The sequence below is a fragment of the Rana temporaria genome, chromosome 4 (genome assembly GCF_905171775.1).
Source record: "Rana temporaria chromosome 4, aRanTem1.1, whole genome shotgun sequence".
NCBI lineage: Eukaryota > Metazoa > Chordata > Amphibia > Anura > Ranidae > Rana > Rana temporaria.
Genome location: NC_053492.1, coordinates 58,120,378 through 58,145,994, shown reverse-complemented (window position 1 = coordinate 58,145,994; position 25,617 = coordinate 58,120,378). Strand labels below are relative to the sequence as shown.

General features: G+C 41.0%; 1 protein-coding gene across 2 annotated transcripts in view; it reads right to left on the bottom strand.

Annotated features, from left to right (window-relative positions):
• RUNX2 (RUNX family transcription factor 2) overlaps window positions 1-25,617 on the bottom strand; it is a 122,316-nt gene that overhangs the window by 78,675 nt on the left and 18,024 nt on the right. For both annotated transcript variants that reach the window (XM_040348432.1, XM_040348433.1), the window contains exon 2: window positions 4,022-4,178. In XM_040348432.1, coding sequence (XP_040204366.1) covers window positions 4,022-4,178 — 157 coding nt within the window. The remainder of the gene's footprint in view (window positions 1-4,021; window positions 4,179-25,617) is intronic.

Here is a 25,617-nt window from a genome sequence, read left to right as displayed (position 1 = left end):
TCTGAGCATGTGCGTTTTTTTCACGTCTTTAAAGCCTACACACAGCCATTTTTTACGACGTTAAAAACGTTGTGAAAAATTAGAGCATGTTCGAAATTTTTAATGCCCATTTTTTACATCGTGAAAAATGCTCTGAAGCCCACATACGATAGTTTTTATTGACATAAAAAAAAAACGTCATTTTTTACAACCCGAAAAATGGTCCTGTGTACGCGGCATAAGAGGGACATCAATAGAAACCTCCAAAGAAAGATGGGGGTGAGGCCGTAGGCACAGATCCTCAACCTATAACAAGGAATCATCAGGAATGCCTAATGGCTTGAATTTGGCAGCTGTCCACCAAAAAAATGGGGCCCGTCAAAAAACTTGGGTCACCCAAACTGAGAAGTTCACATGAAAATAAAAAATAGAGAGTCCAAAATCCTTTACCATTGTTTAGACATTACAACAGGATGGCAAAAGACAGCCAATGCTTTTTAGGGGCCATAAATGACTCTGTCAGGGCTTGGACAAAATGGCAAAAAAAAAGGTTGCATATCCTCGACTCTAGTAGGCCTGGGAAAAAGGGAGTCTGGAGCAGTGTCCAGTGTCCATTCTTTCTATTGCTCCAGTTGTTTTTCACCATGTCTCTGTATTATCAGCCAGCGTTTATAATATCTGTTGTTCTTTGATACAACATCATAGTGAAAATGTTCTTATTGCATACTGAACAATGGAATGGGAACTGCATGTGGCTTAGAGAATCAGGCATTGATACCAAATTGAAACTAAATCAGAGAGAGGCACTTAATAAGCTTTTCTCACTAATAAGGACAATAATATAAAAGTCTTGCTTAATGTTAGATGCCCCAATGTGCCTGTTTATGCATGCATTGATCTACAAAACAATCTCGCCTGTGTCCCCTTTTGATTTAGTCCCCCAGGAGCAACTTTCCTTTAATTTGGGATTCTTGTCCAGATGCTATTGAAAGATGTTGGGTACAGGGTAAGGATTAAACTTGTGGTTAGTGGTTAGGTTGAGGTTTAGTTTAGCCTGAGGGTAAGGCCTCGTACACACGACCGAGTTTCTTTCTCCCAGCTAGAAACTTGCTGGGAGATATTTTTTTGCCGAGGAAACCGGTCGTGTGTACATTTTCGTCGAGGAAACTGTTGAGAAACTCGACGAGCCAAAAAGAGAGCATGTTCTCTATTTCATTGACGGGAATGGAGAAAATTGGCTTGTCGAGTTTCTCGACTGCCTAACAAGGAACTCGACAGGGAAAACAATGTGTTTCGCCCGTCGAGTTGCTCGGTCGTGTGTACGAGGCTTCAGGGTTAGATTAGGTGTTAAAGATTAAATTACCTGTTAGGGGTTAAAGGGTTTGGGTGAGATTAAGTGTTGGGCCACTTTTAAGAATTAGGGCAGCCATTCTCATCCATGGTTCAATGGAACCCTAAGGTTTCTTCAGAGGTTGTCAGGAGTTCCTTCAGATGTGGCTGATTGACCTCTTATCTTAAGCTGCCTGAAAATTTTGGGTCCAAATCCACTTGGCAGACCCAGTTGTAGTTGTCTGTAAGGGTAACATTCTAACCACTGTTAAGGGGGCAATCTTCCCATATCATGAATGTAGAAAGAGGCATTTTCCATAGTCATTTTAGCTATGGTTCCTTGATTACTGAAAATATAAAGTATAAAGTATGGTTCCCTGAATACTAAAAATTGATCCAAGGGTTCCTCTGGTGTAAAAAGTTTGAGAAAGGATGAAATTAGGGGTAAAAGAGTTAAGATTAGACTAAGTGTTAGGCTAATGTTAATGGTTGGGGTTTAAAGGGTTGAGTTGAGGTTTAAGTATGTTAAAGCTCATGTTAAGGATTAGGGATTAGAGTGTAAGGTTGTGGTGAATTGTTCAGCTAACATTATGAATTTGGACTAAAAAGGTTAGACCGAAGTTTAGCATTAGGGGTTAACAGGTTAGGTTTAGGTTTACTGTTAAGCTGATGTTAAGGGTTAGGAGTCAAAGGATTCGCCAGGATTACGTAATTTACTTGACTTTTTTTCGTGTGTAATACTGTCACTTTCAATTGTTAAATGTTTTTCAAAATATCAAATGCAGTGAAAGTGTTTTCGCAAATTTGTATGGACAGTTTTGATGCCAAAATTCATGTGACAATACATTTATTGCAGATACTTTCATGTGGTAAACAACTGTATTATGTTTTGAAAGCAGGGGACTGGTATTTCTGTGTGTGTGAGACTTCCTCATATGTAAATGTGCTGGGAAGTAACTGTAGAAATGTCATCTGCACAATCGGATTTCATTTTTTGCACATGTTTATCCCATTCCACATAACTGTATGGACTCAAGGTCCACCACGCATAGTTTATTAGAAGACTGGCCTTCAGGCAGACTGAGTAATGTCAACTAGTCCAGGACAGGGATGGGCCACTGGGACACAATTCGTTTTTTACACATAAAGGAAACACTGAGGTCTAAAAAAGGCATGGTATTGTTTTAAAGCAGAGCTCCTGGCTCCTTCCAAAAAAAAAATTCAAGTCAGCAGCTACAAATACTGCTGCTGACATTTAATATTAGGACCCTTACCTGTCCACAAACCCAACAGTGTCTTCACCCGAGCTGATTTTACAATCAGCTCTCGGGTGCTTCTGCCGCCATCTTAGCTAAGGGAAACGGTCAGTGAAGCCTTGTGGCTTCACAGCCGGTTCCCTACTCATGCTGCGCTTTGTGAATGGCCCGTGGCAGAGGAAGGAGGAGGGGGGCTGAACTTCCAGCTGAGTTTGGCGTGGCGAGATAGAGGAGCCAGGCCGGTGACTGAATTTTTCTCTACTGCAATAAAGCAATACAGCAAAGTCTCATCCAGCAAGCCCCCAGCATGTGACTGGACAGTAAAGGAATAACAGTAGGCTAATAGCTCCCATCTCTTATCCTATCAGCATGCTCCTTGTCAGTCCGGTTAGTACAAAGTATTGACCCCCCCCTCCCAGTCTCAGTTGTGCTGTGCAGATGTTAAATAATAAATAAAGGGTTATCTATGAAAACTGCAATGGTTATTCAAATAACCATTGCAGTTATTTGAATAACTGCAAGGAGGCAGTATACTGAGGAGGCAATCGTGTAAGGTTTTCTGACTTTAAAAGGTTTTGTTGGTGAGATCTCTGTTCTTAAGCAGCAAGAAGAGTAGGAGCATTATTTGGAAGCAGCAAGTATAGCCCCAGAAAATGGGGGGGGGGGGGCACAGGCGAGAATGATGGTAGAGTGGTAGAGTTCCCTAATAATTCCAATAGGGTTAGTTGGAGACTAATTCCATATTTTATAAGAAACACATTAAGCATTCCCTTTAAAAAGAAAACCTGTTGTAGATCTGCTAAAGACGTTAAATGGAACCCCTTCCAGTATAGAGTGTACCATAAGGTGTCAGATTGTGCCTTCAGGTGCCGCTATGGCAAAAAATCTTATGCAAATACTGACTTAGACATTAGGGTCTATTGACAGGTCAGCCCACACTTATGTCACACAGATGAGGAGGTGTAACAGCACCATATCCATTTCCAATTTTGACAGGTACTATGAGGAGGGAAACGTAGGACCTGGTACAATATGATACCTTATGGGGTCCACTAATCTAACTGGGGTTCAGATCAATATTTTTAGTACGACTATGTCTGCATTCACACCTATACGTGCAAATTGCCAGGTTCATTGACTTCACAGACATTAACGTGAGATGTAATGCGTTGTACAATATGGGCCTTACTACACATTTCAAAACAATGCACATGATCCTTCAATTTACCACGGCACATGCTTATGGTGTGCTGTGGTGGCCAAAAAATTTGTTAGGTACATTTTTGGTGCTTTGAACCTCAGTATGGGCCTCTAGAAATTAAATGGGTGTGTGTAATTGTGTTAATGTGCCTTACACATGCAAATACATATGTGTAGGCCCTAAATATTTAATTTAAAGAACAAATGAACCATAGAATTCTATGTAGGATTGGTAATTTTGTAATCAAACTTCTTACCTCTTCCACTTCTGCCAACGAATCTCAGGTCGTTAAACCTTGCCACTTGATTTTTCATGACGGCAGAAGCGTTCCTGAGTTCTGCAGAGTAGTTTTCATCATTCCCAGCCATCACAGTAACCACAGAACCATCCGGCACCTCTCCCAGGGCAACCACCTGTACAAGCACAATGCCAGAAGTTAATGTGAAACCACTTTGAAAGGGCCTTCAAAGTTGTGACAAATGTGGACAAGTCATGTTAGGACCAGCAGTATCACAACAGTACAGCTTCCAAGTATCTCTGTATCATAGTCCCAAGTATTGACTGTGATTTGTCCTTGGAATTTTGTCCCTTATAATGTCCCTCATGTTGTAGATTGATCACACCTACCCTTTGTTTTTAACAATGTTACTATTAAAGTAGGACTTTGTTTAAGTGAATGTGAAGACCATTTTTTGTTTTAAATTTTGTAAATATGTTGAAGGATTAGAACCCCTGTCAGGTATATACTGCTGAAAAAAAATACATACTATACTATACCTTTAAACAACTTCAGGAGGGTGCACGACCAACAGGAGGGTGCACGACCAACAGGAGGGTGCACGACCAGTGTTGGTCGTGCACCCTCCTGAAGGTGTTTAAATACCATGGAATCCAAAAATGGCAAGCACACCACTAAGTAAAGACCTCAAATCTTTACTGAGGTTGTCACCTAAACAGGAGTAAGTCTTCGATTGGGGAAATCTCTGTTGGTGGCAACTGCCTAAGAAAGGATATCCTTGCTTTTAACAGATGTCCTGAAACATATCTCTGACAGGACATAGGCACAAAAAAAAAACTGGGAGTGGCCTTTACTATTCCCCGCTCTACCAAAAACTAAAAAAATGTGTATTTGGCTTAAGCCGGAGGCAAGTCTGCCAATGTCACTAGTGCATGATGGAAACAAGCTGCTCTGTTTATGTAATTGACCTAATTATTAAAGCTCTGTAAAAACATCTGAAATTGCTGATTCACCACTTTCGCTAACAGAGTTATGTGTGAACAATTCACCTTAGTATGTCACCTCTCTTATACAGTGAAAGGATCTAATGACACCCCTGTAGGGACGTCAACAGTTGGCCCATGGGCGTGCGCAGGGGGTGTGCCATCCTGTCCTCCATCCCTTTTTTCAGTCTTAAATGTAAGACATCAAGGGTCTGTTTAGAATCCTGATATTTCACCAAAGGCCTCCAAAAGGGCAGTTAAAAAATGTAAATAAATAAAAATAAATACAATTTTAAGAATGAAAAAAAAAGGGGACTTCGCATGTGCTTTGCACTCGCCACTGCCTAGGTACCGCCTCTGCTGCTCTGTGTTTTAGCTTTGGGGTGCACACCCTAATGCAATAGGCTGTCCACACCTCTAAGGCCACTTATAGTCCCAGCATACTTTAACTAGACTCTGCTGTAGTTCGTTACCTATTGATGTGGCTCAGAACGGGAGTCAGTCGGCAGACATTTTTCGGCCATTACCCTTCGACAGAAGCCAGTTGGCTTCTGTTGGACTGGCTGCTGTACACATGGGCCGAACGTCACATTGGTTTCTATAAAACCAGCTGCTGCCGCCCAACATTTGGCCCGTTGGTACTAGGCTTTATGTACTATTAGCAGGAGGAAAAGCCACAAGTTCTCTCCATAGACCATCTGCAGGATACCTTAGTTATTCTCTTCAACACTTAGGCTGGATTTACACCTATGTGTCCAAACACAAATGTCTTTCCATTGAAATCAATGAAAACATGTTAACACATGTTGTAAACACATGTATGTTGACATGCATTTTCACACAGGCTGAAGAACAATGCAAAGTGAGTTGAAACTCACGCGAAAATGTGTGCTAACATTGTCAAGAATCTTTACGCCTTTTTATTGATTGCATTAGGAAAATGTAGGCACCTTTAACTAGAATGAGGTTTGAATGCAGCCTAGAGTTATATTCAGTGATTGTTTTCTGTGAATCTGTTGGAAAGATGTCCCCTCATTTCCTGGTCAAATGACACAATTAGAGAGGGAAAATCTTGCACTTACACCTAATAGACGGCCTAACCTTTCTTCATGCCAACTAGTGTGTTGGGTGGAGTTGCACTTTAAAGAACTAAGTACATGGTGATTTGTTGCTTATCTATTTATCTATCTATCTACCCCGTGTTTCCCCGAAAATAAGTCTGGGTCTTATATCAATTTTGGCAACAAAAGACACAGTAGGGCTTATTTTTGGGGTAGGTTTTACCATGTAATGTGCTATCTTCTCTCCCCCTCTCTCTCCCTGCCTGACAGGAATCCCCACTGTAAACTGAGTTAAAATGCTTGTAAAATCATATAATCCACTCTATATTACAGAATTATATAATTTACAGTTGTGCCAAATACCTTTGTTATAGAGCTGCTCTGCGCTTCTGTGACCCCTCTCTTCTCCGCAATTATATGACAAAAACACACACATTGTACAATATATAGTACTGTAATAGAGTAGATTATAGGGTTTTACAAGAATTTTAAACTCTGGCTTATTTTCGGGGTAGGGCTTATATTGCAGCCCTCCTGGAAAATAACGCTAGGTCTTATTTTCGGGGTAGGTCTTTTTTACGGGGAAATACAGTATCTATCTATCTATGCATAAAATTGTTATCCTTTCCAGAAAACACTTTCTATTCACAGATCGATGTTCCATGTACTGTAGCTGTATAACTGCTATATAAACTGAAACAAGAACAGCGAATGGATAATGCCAATATTTTTATAGTATGTGTATATTTTAATAATACCAAAAATATTCATAATTTATAAAAATGAATTCTGCCTGGCAGAAAATAGCTGAATAGTCACATAAAAATGAGCAAACACTATAAAACTGGCATATGTTAAGTAATATATTTTAATAAACTCATTGTTAATGAAAATCCGTACTGTTTGAGAAAAGTTAAACACTGCATTAGGCAAGCAAATTGGGTGCATTTTTCAAATTATATTTTGTCATTAATTTTATTGTTCGTTAACTCAACGTGACCTTGGCTCGTTAGCTAGAGAGATCCCTGCTGTATTTTAAAAGTACAGGCTTTTATTATTTATTATTATTAAAGCCAAATGTAAATCAGAACTATGTAAGGTACCAGAAAGTAGTGGTAAAAGGTGACTGCGAAAGAGTACAGTTTGCATCTAATGCCCCATACACACGATCGGAATTTCCGTTGTGATAAACTCAGACGGATTTTTCTGACGGAATTCCGTTCAAGCTGTCTTGCATACACACTGTCACACAAAATTCCGACCGTCCAAAACGCGGTGACGTACAACACTACGACGACCCGAGAAAAATGAAGTTCAATGCTTCCGAGCATGCGTCGACTTGATTTTGAGCATGCGAGTTCCATACAGATGAACGGAATTTCAACATGTTCTCTTTCTAAGTCCGTCGGGTGGCACCTCCTTGGAGTATACCAAGTTATCTTGACCTAAGCAATCTAATTTGGACTATATTATTTCACCTCGATGTAAGCAAATAATCTGCAAATAATCTGCATCGCTGCAAATGACATGACATAACTCCTGTGCTATTAAATACATTCTGCATGTTGGTCCTCAGCCGAGTCATTGGGGAGAATTGAAAAAAAAAGACCTGGTCACCTATCTTGTAAACAAAAATGGCAAGAAAATGTAACCGAAAACGGTTCTCAACCATATTATTTATGGTGCCAAGATAGCTGGCCAATAGAATTGCTGAGAGTTGCATATGACTAAATGTATAGATACATATAAATAGAATGCAGTGTTCAACCTCAGATACACTATATTACCAAAAGTATTGGGACACCTGCCTTTATACAGACATAAACTTTAATAGCACCCCAGTCTTAGTCCATAGGGTTCAATATTGAGTTGGACCTCCCTTTGCAGCTATAACAGCTTCAACTCTTCTGGGAAGGCTGTCCACAAGGTTTAGGAGTGTGTCTATGGGAATGTTTGAACCATTCTTCCAGTAGCACATTTGTGAGGTCAGGCACTGATGTTGGACAAGAAGGCCTGGTTTGCAGTCTCCACTCTAATTCATCCCAAAGGTGTTCTATTGGGTTGAGGATAGGACTCTGTGCAGGCCAGACAAGTTTCTCCACCTCAAACTCGCTCATCTGTGTCTTTATGGACCTTGCTTTGTTCACAGGTCCAAATCATTTGGTGGAGGGGGGGTTATGGCGTGGGGTTATTTTTCAGGGATTGAGTTTGGCCCCTTAGTCCCAGTAAAGGGAACACTTAAGGCATCAGCATACCAAGACATTTTGGACAATTTCATGCTCCCACCTTTGTGGGAACAGTTTGGGGTGGCCCCTAGCTGTTCTAATATGACCAGTGCACAAAGCAAGGTCCATAAAGACATGGATGAGTGAGTTTGGGGTGGAGGAACTTGACTGGCCTGCACAGATTCCTAACCTCAACCCGATAGAACACCTTTGGGATGAATTAGAGTGGAGACTGCGAGCCAGACCTTCTTGTCACAAATGCAGTTCTGGAAGAATGGTCAAACATTCCCATAGACACTCCTAAACCTTGTGGACAGCCTTCCCAGAAGAGTTGAAGCTGTTATAGCTGCAAAGGGCGGGTCAACTCAATATTGAACCTTACAGACTAAGACTGGGATGCCATTAAAGTTCATGTGCGTGTAAAGGCAGGTGTCCCAATACTTTTGGTAATGTAGTGTATAACATAAAAAATTCCATGCACTGAAATGTGTTATGTGCAGAAATCTGCATTGCAAATTTTGTGCCTAACAATCGTCACTTAAATCTCCTGATCAGACCTCATACTGGTCAGACTTAAAGTGACTAATGAAAGAATTTACACCCACACAGCATGACATGGCCTTCTACTAATTCAGCCGCAGTTTATCTGTAACCGACTGTAAATGGGAATCCCCCTCTGAGGTGTGTGGGCACGCATCCCTTCTCATCACTGAGCCTTGGTTAGAACAAACCACCATTACCAGAAGTCTCTTCTCCTCTGTATTTGCATATCAGTGTCACAGAACGTTTCATACATGGGGCAGCCTGAAATACTAAAATCCATTTCTACATAGTAACACCTTCACTGATTATTATTATAGAGGATTTATATAGCGTCAACAGTTTGCGCATCGCTTTACATCAGGGAAGACAGTACAGTCACAATACAAATCAATACAGGAGGGATCAGAGGGCCCTGCTCGTGAGGCCTCGTACACACGACTGAGGCCCCGTACACACGACCGAGGAACTCGACGTGCCAAACACATCGAGTTCCTCGTCGAGTTCAGTGTGGAAGCCGCCGAGGAGCTCGGCGGGCCGACTTTCCTCATTGAACAATGAGGAAATAGAGAACATGTTCTCTTTTCGGCCCGACGAGTTCCTCGACGGGTTCCTCGCTGAAAAGTGTACACACGACCGAGTTTCTCGCCAGAATCCAGCTCCGACCGAGTTTCTGGCTGAATTCTGCCGAGAAACTCGGTCGTGTGTACGGGGCCTGAGTTTCTCGGCAAAAACCAGCAAGAAACTTGCTGTTTTTTTTTTTTGGCTGAGGAAACCGGTCGTGTGTACATTTTTCGACGAGGAAACTGTCGAGGAAACTGGTCGTGTGTACATTTTTCGACGAGGAAACTGTCGAGGAAACCGGTCGTGTGTACATTTTTCGACGAGGAAACCGTCGAGGAAACTGGTCGTGTGTACATTTTTCGACGAGGAAACTGTCGAGGAACTCGACGAGCCAAAAAGAGAGCAGGTCTTCTTTTTCCTCGACGGGAATGGAGAAAATTGGCTCGTCGAGTTCCTCGGTCGTGTATACGAGGCCTAAGAGTTTACAATCTAGAAGATAATGTATAATCTACCAGAACTGGAAAACGAGCAACAGGACTGAGAACTCATGGGGCCCCTGGGCAATAGAAGATTATGGGGCCCCCGGGCTTATAGATGGCCACCATGCCAGGAGGCAGTGCAGAGGCGAGGCAGCTAAAATCTCGGGATTTTCACATCAAAAGCATGTCGTTTCGGACATAGTAGGGACAGATTTAAAACAGAAAACACCGATTTTTACATACTGTCCCTGGTTTTACTGAGCCTGGCAACCCTGATGGGGCCGCCTAGTGGCATGGGGCACTCGGGCAGTGCCCGAGTGCCCGAATGGTCAGTCCCCCTCTGACGAGCAATCAATAAACTGAATATGTACACCAGAGATAGATGTTGCTTACAGCTAAACTAAAGTCTAAAAAAATGCTGAGGATGCAGGAACAAAATTGTTTGCTAGAACGGCTTATAAAGTGTTAGCTTGAGTTCAGCTACGCTTTGTTAATGTATTTAAATCAGCTAATGCATCTAACACACCCATTCCCCCAAATTGACAATGCTTCTGTCCAAAGGTACCCCCTGCACTTCTTCATCCAATGTGGAGGCAGTGCCCCCACATTGGATGAAGAAGTGCAGGGAGTACCTTTGGACAGAAGAATTGTCAGTCCCAAAACTAAATACCCCCACATTTTTTTTTATATATTACAGCTAACCAATCATTAGATGTGGTGGCTGCATTGGTTTCTTTTGTTAGGCCTTTCCCCCTCTGTTTTCACCTGATGATCTGGCCAGTAACAGTAACCCCCTGTATTAGAATACAGGAGGATACTGTTACTGACCAGATCATCAGGTGAAAACAGAGGGGAAAAAACAGGAAGGAGCTGCAACAATGGATGGGCCATTGAAGTCTATGGGTGACATCACCATTCCAGGCTTTACCAGACATTGTTTGAGTGCTTTCTAATCTCCCCTGCAGCCGCCGCTGGCTGACAGAGGTATCACATGCAGGCTGAAAATGGGTACAGCTGGCCATGCATGGTTCAGTTTTATTCATTCAGCCAAAAGACTGTCCAGGATAGGAAGGATACCTTTTTTAGTTTTGGTATAACATGACAAAGTAATAAGGGAGGGCAGGACGATAATTATGGAATGCAAACAGTGCAGTGTTCACATCTAGTCAGTAGGGCTCATGTTGACACAGGCGCTCTTTTCAAACGCTGCGTTTGCTATTCAAATGCAACTGTATTTGAATAGCAAACACAGTGTTTGTCAAGAAAAAAGGCGGCGTTTGACCTACTTTGCATTTCAAACATATCTCAATAGGACATGCTACACATAAAGAATATTACACATTGCAACACTTTGAGATCAGGACGTCACCGCCCCTTGCTTCCACCTCATCCAGTCAGAGAACACCTTTATTGAATAAAAAAAATTCAAGGTGTTCTAATAATGGTGGCAGTACCAAGCGAGCGACCCCCTGTGTTCAGAGTGCAGAAGATATGCTGCTTGACACAGGACCTGGAAGTTTGTGATGATCACTGTAATAGTGCCAACTACTACAGTGATTGTCAGCTTTACTAGCATGTGTGAGATATGCATACTTACATTGTTTCAGGCTACACCAATGTAAGTATGCAATAAAGATCAATCCTGGAGTTCCACTTTAAATGTTGACTGACTCACTACCATTGCTGATAGTCTATTCCAAGCATCAACTATTTTAGTCAAATAATTCTTTGTAAGATAAGTTTTGAGGTCATGTTTCATTATGAAAATACTGCCCTTCTGAACATTATAATTAGCATAGCCAGCAACAGGTCCTTGTATGTGCTAGGGTTGTCCCTATACTATAGTATAAGTTCATAAAAGGCAGCAAGAGGAATCATAGCTCCCAACTGTCCCTGATTTAACCACTTCAGCCCTGGACCATATTGCTGGTCAAAGACCAGAGCACTTTTTGCGATTCGGCACTGCGTCGCTTTAACTGACAATTGCGCGGTCGTGCGAATGGCTCCCAAACAAAATTGGCGTCCTTTTTTTTCCACACATAGAGCTTTCTTTTGGTGGTATTTGATCACCTCTGCGGTTTTTAGTTTTTGCGCTATAAACAAGATTAGAGCGACAATTTTGAAAAAAAAAGAATATTTTTTACTTTTTACCTAATAAATATCCCCCAAAAATATATAAAAAAAATTTCCCTCAGTTTAGGCCGATGCGTATTCTTCTACATATTTTTCGTAAAAAAAAAAGTTTATTGATTGGTTTGCGCAAAAGTTATAGCGTTTACAAAATAGGGGGTAGTTTTATGGCATTTTTATTAATATTTTTTTTTTACTAGTAATGGCGGCGATCAGCAAATTTTTTTTGGTACTGCGACATTATGGCGGACACTTCGGACACTTTTGACAAATTTTTGGGACCATTGGCATTTTTATAGCGATCAGTGCTATAAAAATGCATTGATTACTATAAAAATGCCACTGGCAGGGAAGGGGTTAACACTAGGGGGCGGGGAAGGGGTTAAGTATGTTCCCTGGGTGTGTTCTAACTGTAGGGGGGGTGGACTTACTAGGGGAAATGACTGATCGCTGTTCATACATTGTATAAACAGACGGTCAGGCATTTCTCCCCCTGACAGGACCGGGAGCTGTGTGTTTACACACACAGCTCCCGGGTTCTCGCTCTGTAACGAGCGATCGCGGGTGCCCGGCGGTGATCGCAGTTGCCGCTTCGCGAGGCGACGTAGAGCTATGGGCTCTCGCGCAGGGGAGCCGAAGGAATAGTACTGGTAAAAAATCATTTGTGGGATTAACCAATCTGTTTTTTTTATACAATTCTCCTTTAAGGGGGCGTGGCAATGGGGTGTATCCTATGCCCGCATACCTTGTTCTACCTTTCAGTGTGTGGCTTAGAGCTGGAGCCAACAGTGCCCGCCCCCTCCTGGGCTTGGCGTTCCACGGAGAAGATCAGAACAGAGAATATTGACTGACAGTCACTGCTCTCTGTTCCTAGCAGATCGAGAACTACGTGATCAGTGGTCATAGGATCGCGCAGTTCTTGACCTTAGAGCCGACATTGGACCAATAGAAGTGAGTATGTATGTTTGTTTTTTACAAACCCATACTTCTCCTTTAATGTTTTGAGGTACACAAACAACCGAACGACCTACGCTCAGGTGTGAATGCAGCCTTAATGCACTAGTCAAGATGTTGCTGTCCATTCTAGCAGAAAGGAGGCGCTATGTCCTCTTCTGACCCACTCAGGTATATGGTTAGCACAACAGCTGTAAAGAGGGCTCTTCACAGAGGATACGCCTTGAGACAGTGCCACCTGCTGGCTGCTTGGGTGTGTTCATGTTTTACAAAAAGTGTATTTTCCATGTACACAATGTAATTATTATGTTAGTGGGAGTTGCAAATTTTGCTCATTACAGGCCCTGCTTCCTATTTAGGAGTGCTGCACAGTGACTGTGCTTTACTGCTCCTCTCTGCTTTCACTATATATTTTCAATGGAAGTCTATGATTAAAACAATAGCCTTTTGAATAAAACAATAGCTCCTTTGCATGGCTGATGTTTTATTTCAGCAACTGTTAATCAGGGAGCCTATGCAGTTAAGATTATTAAGCCAGCAGAATAAAAAACTTTAAAACTGTGTACCAGTGGAACCTTGGATTACGAGCATAATCCGTTCCAGAAGAATATATTTGTACATAAAGTGTCAATATAAAACCACAGCGCTATGAGAATAGATTAATATTCAAATCTAAATATGCAAACACAAGTGTACAATGAGATATCACAATATTAAGTAAATAACTTATAAACTTGTAAACATGCAAAGTAAGTGAAAAAAAGTGTGAGAAAAAGTTCGTGACGCTACAGAATACGTAACGTATTCAAACAAGAAAATTCATGTGACTTCAAGAGTAGTTGATCCACTTTCCAGGACTTCCACCACACCTCAGTGTTCAGTGCTCCAATCCCCCTCACAGTGGACACTCACCACAATCATATGCCTCCCACTCTCGTGTTTGGCTAACGAGCTTGTAATAAGAGTATCTCCAGGGTATCACCAATATATATCCAAATGTTAATTCCGAGAAGTTTCCAAAGTGATAATGCAAAACAAGAAAAAAAATGCACAATAGTGTAAAAACGTAAGACCAGTTTATTAAAACACTCAAATGAACCTTCAAAAGTTGCACTCACAAATCAGAATCACAAAAACAGCTTTGTGTGATAGCAGATCACTGCACACTTCAAACTCCTTAACTGTAGATAATAGTGGTCACGGCGGACCCTCGATTAACCGAATGATCTCACCGCAATCCTTGGCACAGCACACCACCTCAAATGATAACTCCTTCACTCGATAACACAAAAACAGCTGAAAGATGGCTGCAAACACTCCTAGTTGTAACTTGGAACTTCTTTTCTCTCTTTCCTTTTCAAACATGGATTAGGCCACGCCCCGACATGTTTCGACTTCCTGTCTTATTCATGGGTATGGCCAAATCCCCACTTCCCTCTTTTATATATACCTGGGGTTATATAGCAGCGAATCAGAGCAGGGAGTGACGAGACGCCATCCTCTGCTTGTGTGTATCGCTCTATCTGGCAGCGAGTACGTCACCGGGTCACGTGCAATGGCGCGTCCAATAGGGTGAAAGCATCGCCGTATCTATGGGCGGGAGCTGTGTATGACGTCTCACTTGTCAGTCCAGCAGCACTGAGCGCAGCCAATCATGCTGCGTATCTCTTGTGACACGTTACCTTGCCGGAAATGATGAGTGAGTGTTGTCTATCGTCAAGGTGCTGCGTTGTCCTAGCAACGGGGGACGCGACCAGCTGGTCACATGCACGTCGCAGCCAATAAACAATTGATCGCAGCAAAAGCCCAGACGGAAGTGCAATGTACATATGGCACATTGGCATATCACACAGCGGTTTACTAATTGTTAAAGAAGGACCTTACTAGCAGATCAGTATTATAATTATTACTTTTTTTGTGTGAGTGTAACAGTAATTTTTCAAAAACTAGGGGGATTTAATCATAAATCAGGGGACGGTCTCTCGAGAGTCCCCATGACCACCAATCCCCAGTTATTACACACTAAAAAAATTATATATAAAATACAATCAATATTTAAAATCAAATATAAAAATTAGCACTATAACTTCGATCTGATATACAAATACCACTACTAGCATTATCTTTAATAAACTAATCTAGACTAAATCAATTCATCAAACACAATGTATACATATACTCACTATTATAAGAGTATTGGGTATCATGCATGTGTATAAGTACACAAACTAACTGCATATAGATTAAAAATACTACTTAATTTAATCAAGGAATGAATGGTTAATGGTGACTATTGATCACAAATGATCCAATAATTCATGGGTGGAACATTTCTGACATCACAATAGTGAAACCATTTAAATAAAAAAACATTTGAATAAACATGCAAGATGTATGAAAATATAAACTAGATACCTGACCACATACTGACAATTGCAGAGACAAGGGTTTAACTGGTATCATCCATGCTATTTAGCTAATAGTCCTGCATATCAGTAATATGGTACAGTCCAGATACGAACTATACGACACATTGTATATTGAGGTCAGTGTTCACCTATAACATATATCAATAACACATTTATACAATAAAATCGAAAAAGGAAAAGAAAAAATTGGAGAAATTGAATCTGTCAAGAGTTGTTAATAAAACAATTGAGGTCAACCTCTATGTTTAAACCCCTAGGCTGAAGACATCTAAGCAGGTATATCCACTGGGTTTCGCGTTGTGAGAGGTCCCTAATTCTATTTGAACCCCTCCACCCGAAATATACCACATCAATACCACAGAATTGAATCAAAGATGGATCCTGCTTGTGTCTTTTCTTAAAATGCATTGAGACGCTATGATATTCAAAGCCCTTTTTAATGTTCGCCAAATGTTCAGCGATTCGCACCCTAAGCAATCTCTTTGTCCTCCCCACATAAAGTAGACCGCATGGACACCATAATAGATACACCACGTAAGAGGAGTTACATGTGCTAAATTCTTTGATCTCAAACGGACTACCATCGCTTCCTCTTACTTGACATATTCCCCTGTTGTGTATCTTGACTGTTCGACAACATATACACCTTCCACAGGGAAAAAAAACCTTTCAAGTCAATTTTAATGGAGGGAGTTGGGGGGTCCAGAATTTTCCGGACCACTTTATCTCCGAAATTTGGTGCCTTTCGGTAGATAAACCGAGGATGATCCGGTATTATAGTACCCAAATGTGTGTCTCTGGCTAGGATGTGCCAGTGTTTACGAAAAATCGTTTCAACATCCTTGTATTGGGAATGAAAGCCTGTTAAAAAACCCCATTGATGCTGGCTGTTAGACTCAACAGATGCCCTCTTCTTTAAACATTGTTCCCTCGGTACTTCTGCTACCTCTCTTATGATGTTATTCAATTTAGCTTCATTGTATCCCTTCTGTACAAATCTCTGTTTCAACAAAGTTGCTTGTTCTAAATAGTCTGATTCCTCAGTACAGTTTCTCCTTACTCTTAGGAACTGTCCTTTCGGGATATTGCTTATCCACGCCGGATGATGTCCACTCCGGATCGACAAGTAGCTGTTACGATCGGTTGTTTTGAAATGTACTTTCGTCTTCAATTTCCCATTTAGATGTTCAATGTTGACATCAAGAAAATCTACTGAATTCATACTAATATTGTATTCAAGCTTGATGTTATTCTTATTGTTGTTGAGATCTGTCAGGAACAATCTGAGATCCACCTCCGATCCCTCCCAAATTAGTAAGAGATCGTCGATGAATCTGCGATAGAAGATGAGCTGTTGTCTCTGATTGCAGAAGATATGTCTATCCTCCCACTCCGCCATAAACAGGTTGGCGAGGCTGGGGGCAAACTTAGCCCCCATAGCCACGCCAACCTGTTGCGAGAAGAAAAAGCCATTGAACCAAAAATAGTTGTGCGCCATGCAGAACTCCAGAGCTTGGCCCAAAAATTTCTTTTGGACATGAGGGATGTCATCCCTCCTACTCAATGCCCAGTTTAATGCCAGCGCAGCGTCCTCATGCTGGATTATAGTATAAAGGGACGCTACGTCCGCTGTTACCAATATGATGTTGGACCCAGGGTTGATATTTAATAACTCTAAAGATGTTAATAAATCCGTTGTATCTTTTAGGAACGCCCTAGTATTACGAACACTCGGCTGGAGAAACTTATCTAAGTACTCTCCCAACCTAGCAGTCACAGAGCCAATCCCATTTACAATGGGTCGGGCTGGTGGGACTGTTGGGTGTTTATGAATCTTAGGTAACGTGTATATCACTGGAGTCCTGCATACAGAGGGGGCTAAATAAGCCTTTTCTTTGGCATTAAGAGCCTGCGTGCGGTATCCCCAACAAACTAGAGCATCCAATTGCGCTTTGTAGTCCTCAGTAGGGTCTGAACCCAATCTTCTGTAGGTCACAGGGTCGCTTAACAGTGTAGTCAATTGATTCAGATAAAACTCTTTATCCATAACGACCACTCCGCCTCCCTTATCTGCAGGGCGGATGATGATCTCCTTGTTGTTTTCAAGGCTTTTTATTCCTTCTTTTATAAATTCAGGGTTCACTTTCTTCTTTTGCGGTAGTTCATCAATATCCTTCAACACCAAATGCTTGAAGACCTCGATGTAATGATTATTCGGGTTTTGGGGATTAAATAGGGATCTATTTTTTAGGCCGCTATCTATATGTGCTGAGGCGGCAGTACTCTTATAAGATGATTCTGCCGGATGACTCAAGAAGTATTTTTTCATGTTAAGAGTCCTTATAAATTTATGAGTGTCAATGTACAAATTGAACTTGTTCATGACTCTCCTTGGTGCACATTTTAGACCAGTATTAAGTATGTTCAATTCTTTCAAATTCAACTCTACTTTGCTTAAATTAAAGATCCCTGTACTTAGGTTTTCCTCGGTCTTTTCTTTGGATTGCTTTCTCCGTCCGGCCCTACAGCCCCTTCTTCTCTTTGGGGGTAGTCTCCATTCTTGGGGTGAGGATATGGATAACCATTCCTGTCCCCCCCCTTGTTGTGACCATTGTGAGGGGGTCTCTTCGGGGTTACTCCTCTCCCCCTCCCCCTCTGCCCTAAAAAAGGCTGCGGTGGATGATGATAATAATTGGGTGCTGGGTGTGCATACCATTGTTGATATTCTTGTTGAGGATAATACTGACAATGGTTCTGTTCACCCTGTGTGTAATAAGGGCGAGGTGATTGATGACCATGACCATATTGATAATCATCTCTCTCTCGTCTAGGTGCTGCAGGTGATTCGAATTGTGGGCCATACTGTCCACTCCCAGAAGCCTGTGAGTCAGAATTCCGTCTCTGATTAGGCAGTAGATGTTCATTTTTCCTCAGTATGGCTTTACTGGTAGTATGTTTAATCGAATCCTTTTTCTGGCTAACGGTATTTAATTTTTGTGTAGGCTTCACTTCCTCATTACCGTTTTCAGCTCTGGCGGCAATTTGCCAAGCATAAATCTTGTCATTTTTAAAATCCTCGGAGTCTCGGTTATATTTCTTAACCTTTCTCTTCTGTGTCTCCCTATCAGTCTTCTCCAATTTTTTCTTCATGTTCGTATTGAATTCTTTAATCATAGCAGAGTCATTAATTGGTGCTAATTTATCTTGTATGATTTTAATTTTTTCATTGATCAAACTTAATTTTATCTGTTTCCTTTTCAGGACCAGCACCTGTAATTCCATCCCCACTTTGTTAAAGAATTTCTTCCATTCATCCATATATTTAGTCTCATAGAGACCATCCTGGGGAGTCACCTCCCACCTTAAACTCCTAAAAATCAGTCCCTCCTTATTATAGTGCTCGAATGTAAACACATCCCACCAGGCTTTAATTTGTTTTTCTAATAAAATTTCCAGGGTTTTTAAAATCCCTGGATAATCCTCCTCACAGTCTGTCATTTCCTGACTGGTGGAGAAGATCGTGTCAGCACTCAATTGCCTATTCATCAAAAAATTGATAGATTCCATGGCTGCTAGTAGTTAAAAAGTATAGAAAATGTGATGATTGGGGTATCAAAAAACTGCGCCCGAATGATAACCCACTACTGCGCCAGATGGAAAGAAGTTGAAGCGCCTAGCTGCTGCTTAAATAAATAGTATGTGAAATAAAGGAATATATTTGTACATAAAGTGTCAATATAAAACCACAGCGCTATGAGAATAGATTAATATTCAAATCTAAATATGCAAACACAAGTGTACAATGAGATATCACAATATTAAGTAAATAACTTATAAACTTGTAAACATGCAAAGTAAGTGAAAAAAAGTGTGAGAAAAAGTTCGTGACGCTACAGAATACGTAACGTATTCAAACAAGAAAATTCATGTGACTTCAAGAGTAGTTGATCCACTTTCCAGGACTTCCACCACACCTCAGTGTTCAGTGCTCCAATCCCCCTCACAGTGGACACTCACCACAATCATATGCCTCCCACTCTCGTGTTTGGCTAACGAGCTTGTAATAAGAGTATCTCCAGGGTATCACCAATATATATCCAAATGTTAATTCCGAGAAGTTTCCAAAGTGATAATGCAAAACAAGAAAAAAAATGCACAATAGTGTAAAAACGTAAGACCAGTTTATTAAAACACTCAAATGAACCTTCAAAAGTTGCACTCACAAATCAGAATCACAAAAACAGCTTTGTGTGATAGCAGATCACTGCACACTTCAAACTCCTTAACTGTAGATAATAGTGGTCACGGCGGACCCTCGATTAACCGAATGATCTCACCGCAATCCTTGGCACAGCACACCACCTCAAATGATAACTCCTTCACTCGATAACACAAAAACAGCTGAAAGATGGCTGCAAACACTCCTAGTTGTAACTTGGAACTTCTTTTCTCTCTTTCCTTTTCAAACATGGATTAGGCCACGCCCCGACATGTTTCGACTTCCTGTCTTATTCATGGGTATGGCCAAATCCCCACTTCCCTCTTTTATATATACCTGGGGTTATATAGCAGCGAATCAGAGCAGGGAGTGACGAGACGCCATCCTCTGCTTGTGTGTATCGCTCTATCTGGCAGCGAGTACGTCACCGGGTCACGTGCAATGGCGCGTCCAATAGGGTGAAAGCATCGCCGTATCTATGGGCGGGAGCTGTGTATGACGTCTCACTTGTCAGTCCAGCAGCACTGAGCGCAGCCAATCATGCTGCGTATCTCTTGTGACACGTTACCTTGCCGGAAATGATGAGTGAGTGTTGTCTATCGTCAAGGTGCTGCGTTGTCCTAGCAACGGGGGACGCGACCAGCTGGTCACATGCACGTCGCAGCCAATAAACAATTGATCGCAGCAAAAGCCCAGACGGAAGTGCAATGTACATATGGCACATTGGCATATCACACAGCGGTTTACTAATTGTTGGACGCGCCATTGCACGTGACCCGGTGACGTACTCGCTGCCAGATAGAGCGATACACACAAGCAGAGGATGGCGTCTCGTCACTCCCTGCTCTGATTCGCTGCTATATAACCCCAGGTATATATAAAAGAGGGAAGTGGGGATTTGGCCATACCCATGAATAAGACAGGAAGTCGAAACATGTCGGGGCGTGGCCTAATCCATGTTTGAAAAGGAAAGAGAGAAAAGAAGTTCCAAGTTACAACTAGGAGTGTTTGCAGCCATCTTTCAGCTGTTTTTGTGTTATCGAGTGAAGGAGTTATCATTTGAGGTGGTGTGCTGTGCCAAGGATTGCGGTGAGATCATTCGGTTAATCGAGGGTCCGCCGTGACCACTATTATCTACAGTTAAGGAGTTTGAAGTGTGCAGTGATCTGCTATCACACAAAGCTGTTTTTGTGATTCTGATTTGTGAGTGCAACTTTTGAAGGTTCATTTGAGTGTTTTAATAAACTGGTCTTACGTTTTTACACTATTGTGCATTTTTTTTCTTGTTTTGCATTATCACTTTGGAAACTTCTCGGAATTAACATTTGGATATATATTGGTGATACCCTGGAGATACTCTTATTACAAGCTCGTTAGCCAAACACGAGAGTGGGAGGCATATGATTGTGGTGAGTGTCCACTGTGAGGGGGATTGGAGCACTGAACACTGAGGTGTGGTGGAAGTCCTGGAAAGTGGATCAACTACTCTTGAAGTCACATGAATTTTCTTGTTTGAATACGTTACGTATTCTGTAGCGTCACGAACTTTTTCTCACACTTTTTTTCACTTACTTTGCATGTTTACAAGTTTATAAGTTATTTACTTAATATTGTGATATCTCATTGTACACTTGTGTTTGCATATTTAGATTTGAATATTAATCTATTCTCATAGCGCTGTGGTTTTATATTGACACTTTATGTACAAATATATTCCTTTATTTCACATACTATTTATTTAAGCAGCAGCTAGGCGCTTCAACTTCTTTCCATCTGGCGCAGTAGTGGGTTATCATTCGGGCGCAGTTTTTTGATACCCCAATCATCACATTTTCTATACTTTTTAACTACTAGCAGCCATGGAATCTATCAATTTTTTGATGAATAGGCAATTGAGTGCTGACACGATCTTCTCCACCAGTCAGGAAATGACAGACTGTGAGGAGGATTATCCAGGGATTTTAAAAACCCTGGAAATTTTATTAGAAAAACAAATTAAAGCCTGGTGGGATGTGTTTACATTCGAGCACTATAATAAGGAGGGACTGATTTTTAGGAGTTTAAGGTGGGAGGTGACTCCCCAGGATGGTCTCTATGAGACTAAATATATGGATGAATGGAAGAAATTCTTTAACAAAGTGGGGATGGAATTACAGGTGCTGGTCCTGAAAAGGAAACAGATAAAATTAAGTTTGATCAATGAAAAAATTAAAATCATACAAGATAAATTAGCACCAATTAATGACTCTGCTATGATTAAAGAATTCAATACGAACATGAAGAAAAAATTGGAGAAGACTGATAGGGAGACACAGAAGAGAAAGGTTAAGAAATATAACCGAGACTCCGAGGATTTTAAAAATGACAAGATTTATGCTTGGCAAATTGCCGCCAGAGCTGAAAACGGTAATGAGGAAGTGAAGCCTACACAAAAATTAAATACCGTTAGCCAGAAAAAGGATTCGATTAAACATACTACCAGTAAAGCCATACTGAGGAAAAATGAACATCTACTGCCTAATCAGAGACGGAATTCTGACTCACAGGCTTCTGGGAGTGGACAGTATGGCCCACAATTCGAATCACCTGCAGCACCTAGACGAGAGAGAGATGATTATCAATATGGTCATGGTCATCAATCACCTCGCCCTTATTACACACAGGGTGAACAGAACCATTGTCAGTATTATCCTCAACAAGAATATCAACAATGGTATGCAAGTTTGCCCCCAGCCTCGCCAACCTGTTTATGGCGGAGTGGGAGGATAGACATATCTTCTGCAATCAGAGACAACAGCTCATCTTCTATCGCAGATTCATCGACGATCTCTTACTAATTTGGGAGGGATCGGAGGTGGATCTCAGATTGTTCCTGACAGATCTCAACAACAATAAGAATAACATCAAGCTTGAATACAATATTAGTATGAATTCAGTAGATTTTCTTGATGTCAACATTGAACATCTAAATGGGAAATTGAAGACGAAAGTACATTTCAAAACAACCGATCGTAACAGCTACTTGTCGATCCGGAGTGGACATCATCCGGCGTGGATAAGCAATATCCCGAAAGGACAGTTCCTAAGAGTAAGGAGAAACTGTACTGAGGAATCAGACTATTTAGAACAAGCAACTTTGTTGAAACAGAGATTTGTACAGAAGGGATACAATGAAGCTAAATTGAATAACATCATAAGAGAGGTAGCAGAAGTACCGAGGGAACAATGTTTAAAGAAGAGGGCATCTGTTGAGTCTAACAGCCAGCATCAATGGGGTTTTTTAACAGGCTTTCATTCCCAATACAAGGATGTTGAAACGATTTTTCGTAAACACTGGCACATCCTAGCCAGAGACACACATTTGGGTACTATAATACCGGATCATCCTCGGTTTATCTACCGAAAGGCACCAAATTTCGGAGATAAAGTGGTCCGGAAAATTCTGGACCCCCCAACTCCCTCCATTAAAATTGACTTGAAAGGTTTTTTTCCCTGTGGAAGGTGTATATGTTGTCGAACAGTCAAGATACACAACAGGGGAATATGTCAAGTAAGAGGAAGCGATGGTAGTCCGTTTGAGATCAAAGAATTTAGCACATGTAACTCCTCTTACGTGGTGTATCTATTATGGTGTCCATGCGGTCTACTTTATGTGGGGAGGACAAAGAGATTGCTTAGGGTGCGAATCGCTGAACATTTGGCGAACATTAAAAAGGGCTTTGAATATCATAGCGTCTCAATGCATTTTAAGAAAAGACACAAGCAGGATCCATCTTTGATTCAATTCTGTGGTATTGATGTGGTATATTTCGGGTGGAGGGGTTCAAATAGAATTAGGGACCTCTCACAACGCGAAACCCAGTGGATATACCTGCTTAGATGTCTTCAGCCTAGGGGTTTAAACATAGAGGTTGACCTCAATTGTTTTATTAACAACTCTTGACAGATTCAATTTCTCCAATTTTTTCTTTTCCTTTTTCGATTTTATTGTATAAATGTGTTATTGATATATGTTATAGGTGAACACTGACCTCAATATACAATGTGTCGTATAGTTCGTATCTGGACTGTACCATATTACTGATATGCAGGACTATTAGCTAAATAGCATGGATGATACCAGTTAAACCCTTGTCTCTGCAATTGTCAGTATGTGGTCAGGTATCTAGTTTATATTTTCATACATCTTGCATGTTTATTCAAATGTTTTTTTATTTAAATGGTTTCACTATTGTGATGTCAGAAATGTTCCACCCATGAATTATTGGATCATTTGTGATCAATAGTCACCATTAACCATTCATTCCTTGATTAAATTAAGTAGTATTTTTAATCTATATGCAGTTAGTTTGTGTACTTATACACATGCATGATACCCAATACTCTTATAATAGTGAGTATATGTATACATTGTGTTTGATGAATTGATTTAGTCTAGATTAGTTTATTAAAGATAATGCTAGTAGTGGTATTTGTATATCAGATCGAAGTTATAGTGCTAATTTTTATATTTGATTTTAAATATTGATTGTATTTTATATATAATTTTTTTAGTGTGTAATAACTGGGGATTGGTGGTCATGGGGACTCTCGAGAGACCGTCCCCTGATTTATGATTAAATCCCCCTAGTTTTTGAAAAATTACTGTTACACTCACACAAAAAAAGTAATAATTATAATACTGATCTGCTAGTAAGGTCCTTCTTTAACAATTAGTAAACCGCTGTGTGATATGCCAATGTGCCATATGTACATTGCACTTCCGTCTGGGCTTTTGCTGCGATCAATTGTTTATTGGCTGCGACGTGCATGTGACCAGCTGGTCGCGTCCCCCGTTGCTAGGACAACGCAGCACCTTGACGATAGACAACACTCACTCATCATTTCCGGCAAGGTAACGTGTCACAAGAGATACGCAGCATGATTGGCTGCGCTCAGTGCTGCTGGACTGACAAGTGAGACGTCATACACAGCTCCCGCCCATAGATACGGCGATGCTTTCACCCTATTGGACGCGCCATTGCACGTGACCCGGTGACGTACTCGCTGCCAGATAGAGCGATACACACAAGCAGAGGATGGCGTCTCGTCACTCCCTGCTCTGATTCGCTGCTATATAACCCCAGGTATATATAAAAGAGGGAAGTGGGGATTTGGCCATACCCATGAATAAGACAGGAAGTCGAAACATGTCGGGGCGTGGCCTAATCCATGTTTGAAAAGGAAAGAGAGAAAAGAAGTTCCAAGTTACAACTAGGAGTGTTTGCAGCCATCTTTCAGCTGTTTTTGTGTTATCGAGTGAAGGAGTTATCATTTGAGGTGGTGTGCTGTGCCAAGGATTGCGGTGAGATCATTCGGTTAATCGAGGGTCCGCCGTGACCACTATTATCTACAGTTAAGGAGTTTGAAGTGTGCAGTGATCTGCTATCACACAAAGCTGTTTTTGTGATTCTGATTTGTGAGTGCAACTTTTGAAGGTTCATTTGAGTGTTTTAATAAACTGGTCTTACGTTTTTACACTATTGTGCATTTTTTTTCTTGTTTTGCATTATCACTTTGGAAACTTCTCGGAATTAACATTTGGATATATATTGGTGATACCCTGGAGATACTCTTATTACAAGCTCGTTAGCCAAACACGAGAGTGGGAGGCATATGATTGTGGTGAGTGTCCACTGTGAGGGGGATTGGAGCACTGAACACTGAGGTGTGGTGGAAGTCCTGGAAAGTGGATCAACTACTCTTGAAGTCACATGAATTTTCTTGTTTGAATACGTTACGTATTCTGTAGCGTCACGAACTTTTTCTCACACTTTTTTTCACTTACTTTGCATGTTTACAAGTTTATAAGTTATTTACTTAATATTGTGATATCTCATTGTACACTTGTGTTTGCATATTTAGATTTGAATATTAATCTATTCTCATAGCGCTGTGGTTTTATATTGACACTTTATGTACAAATATATTCCTTTATTTCACATACTATTTATTTAAGCAGCAGCTAGGCGCTTCAACTTCTTTCCATCT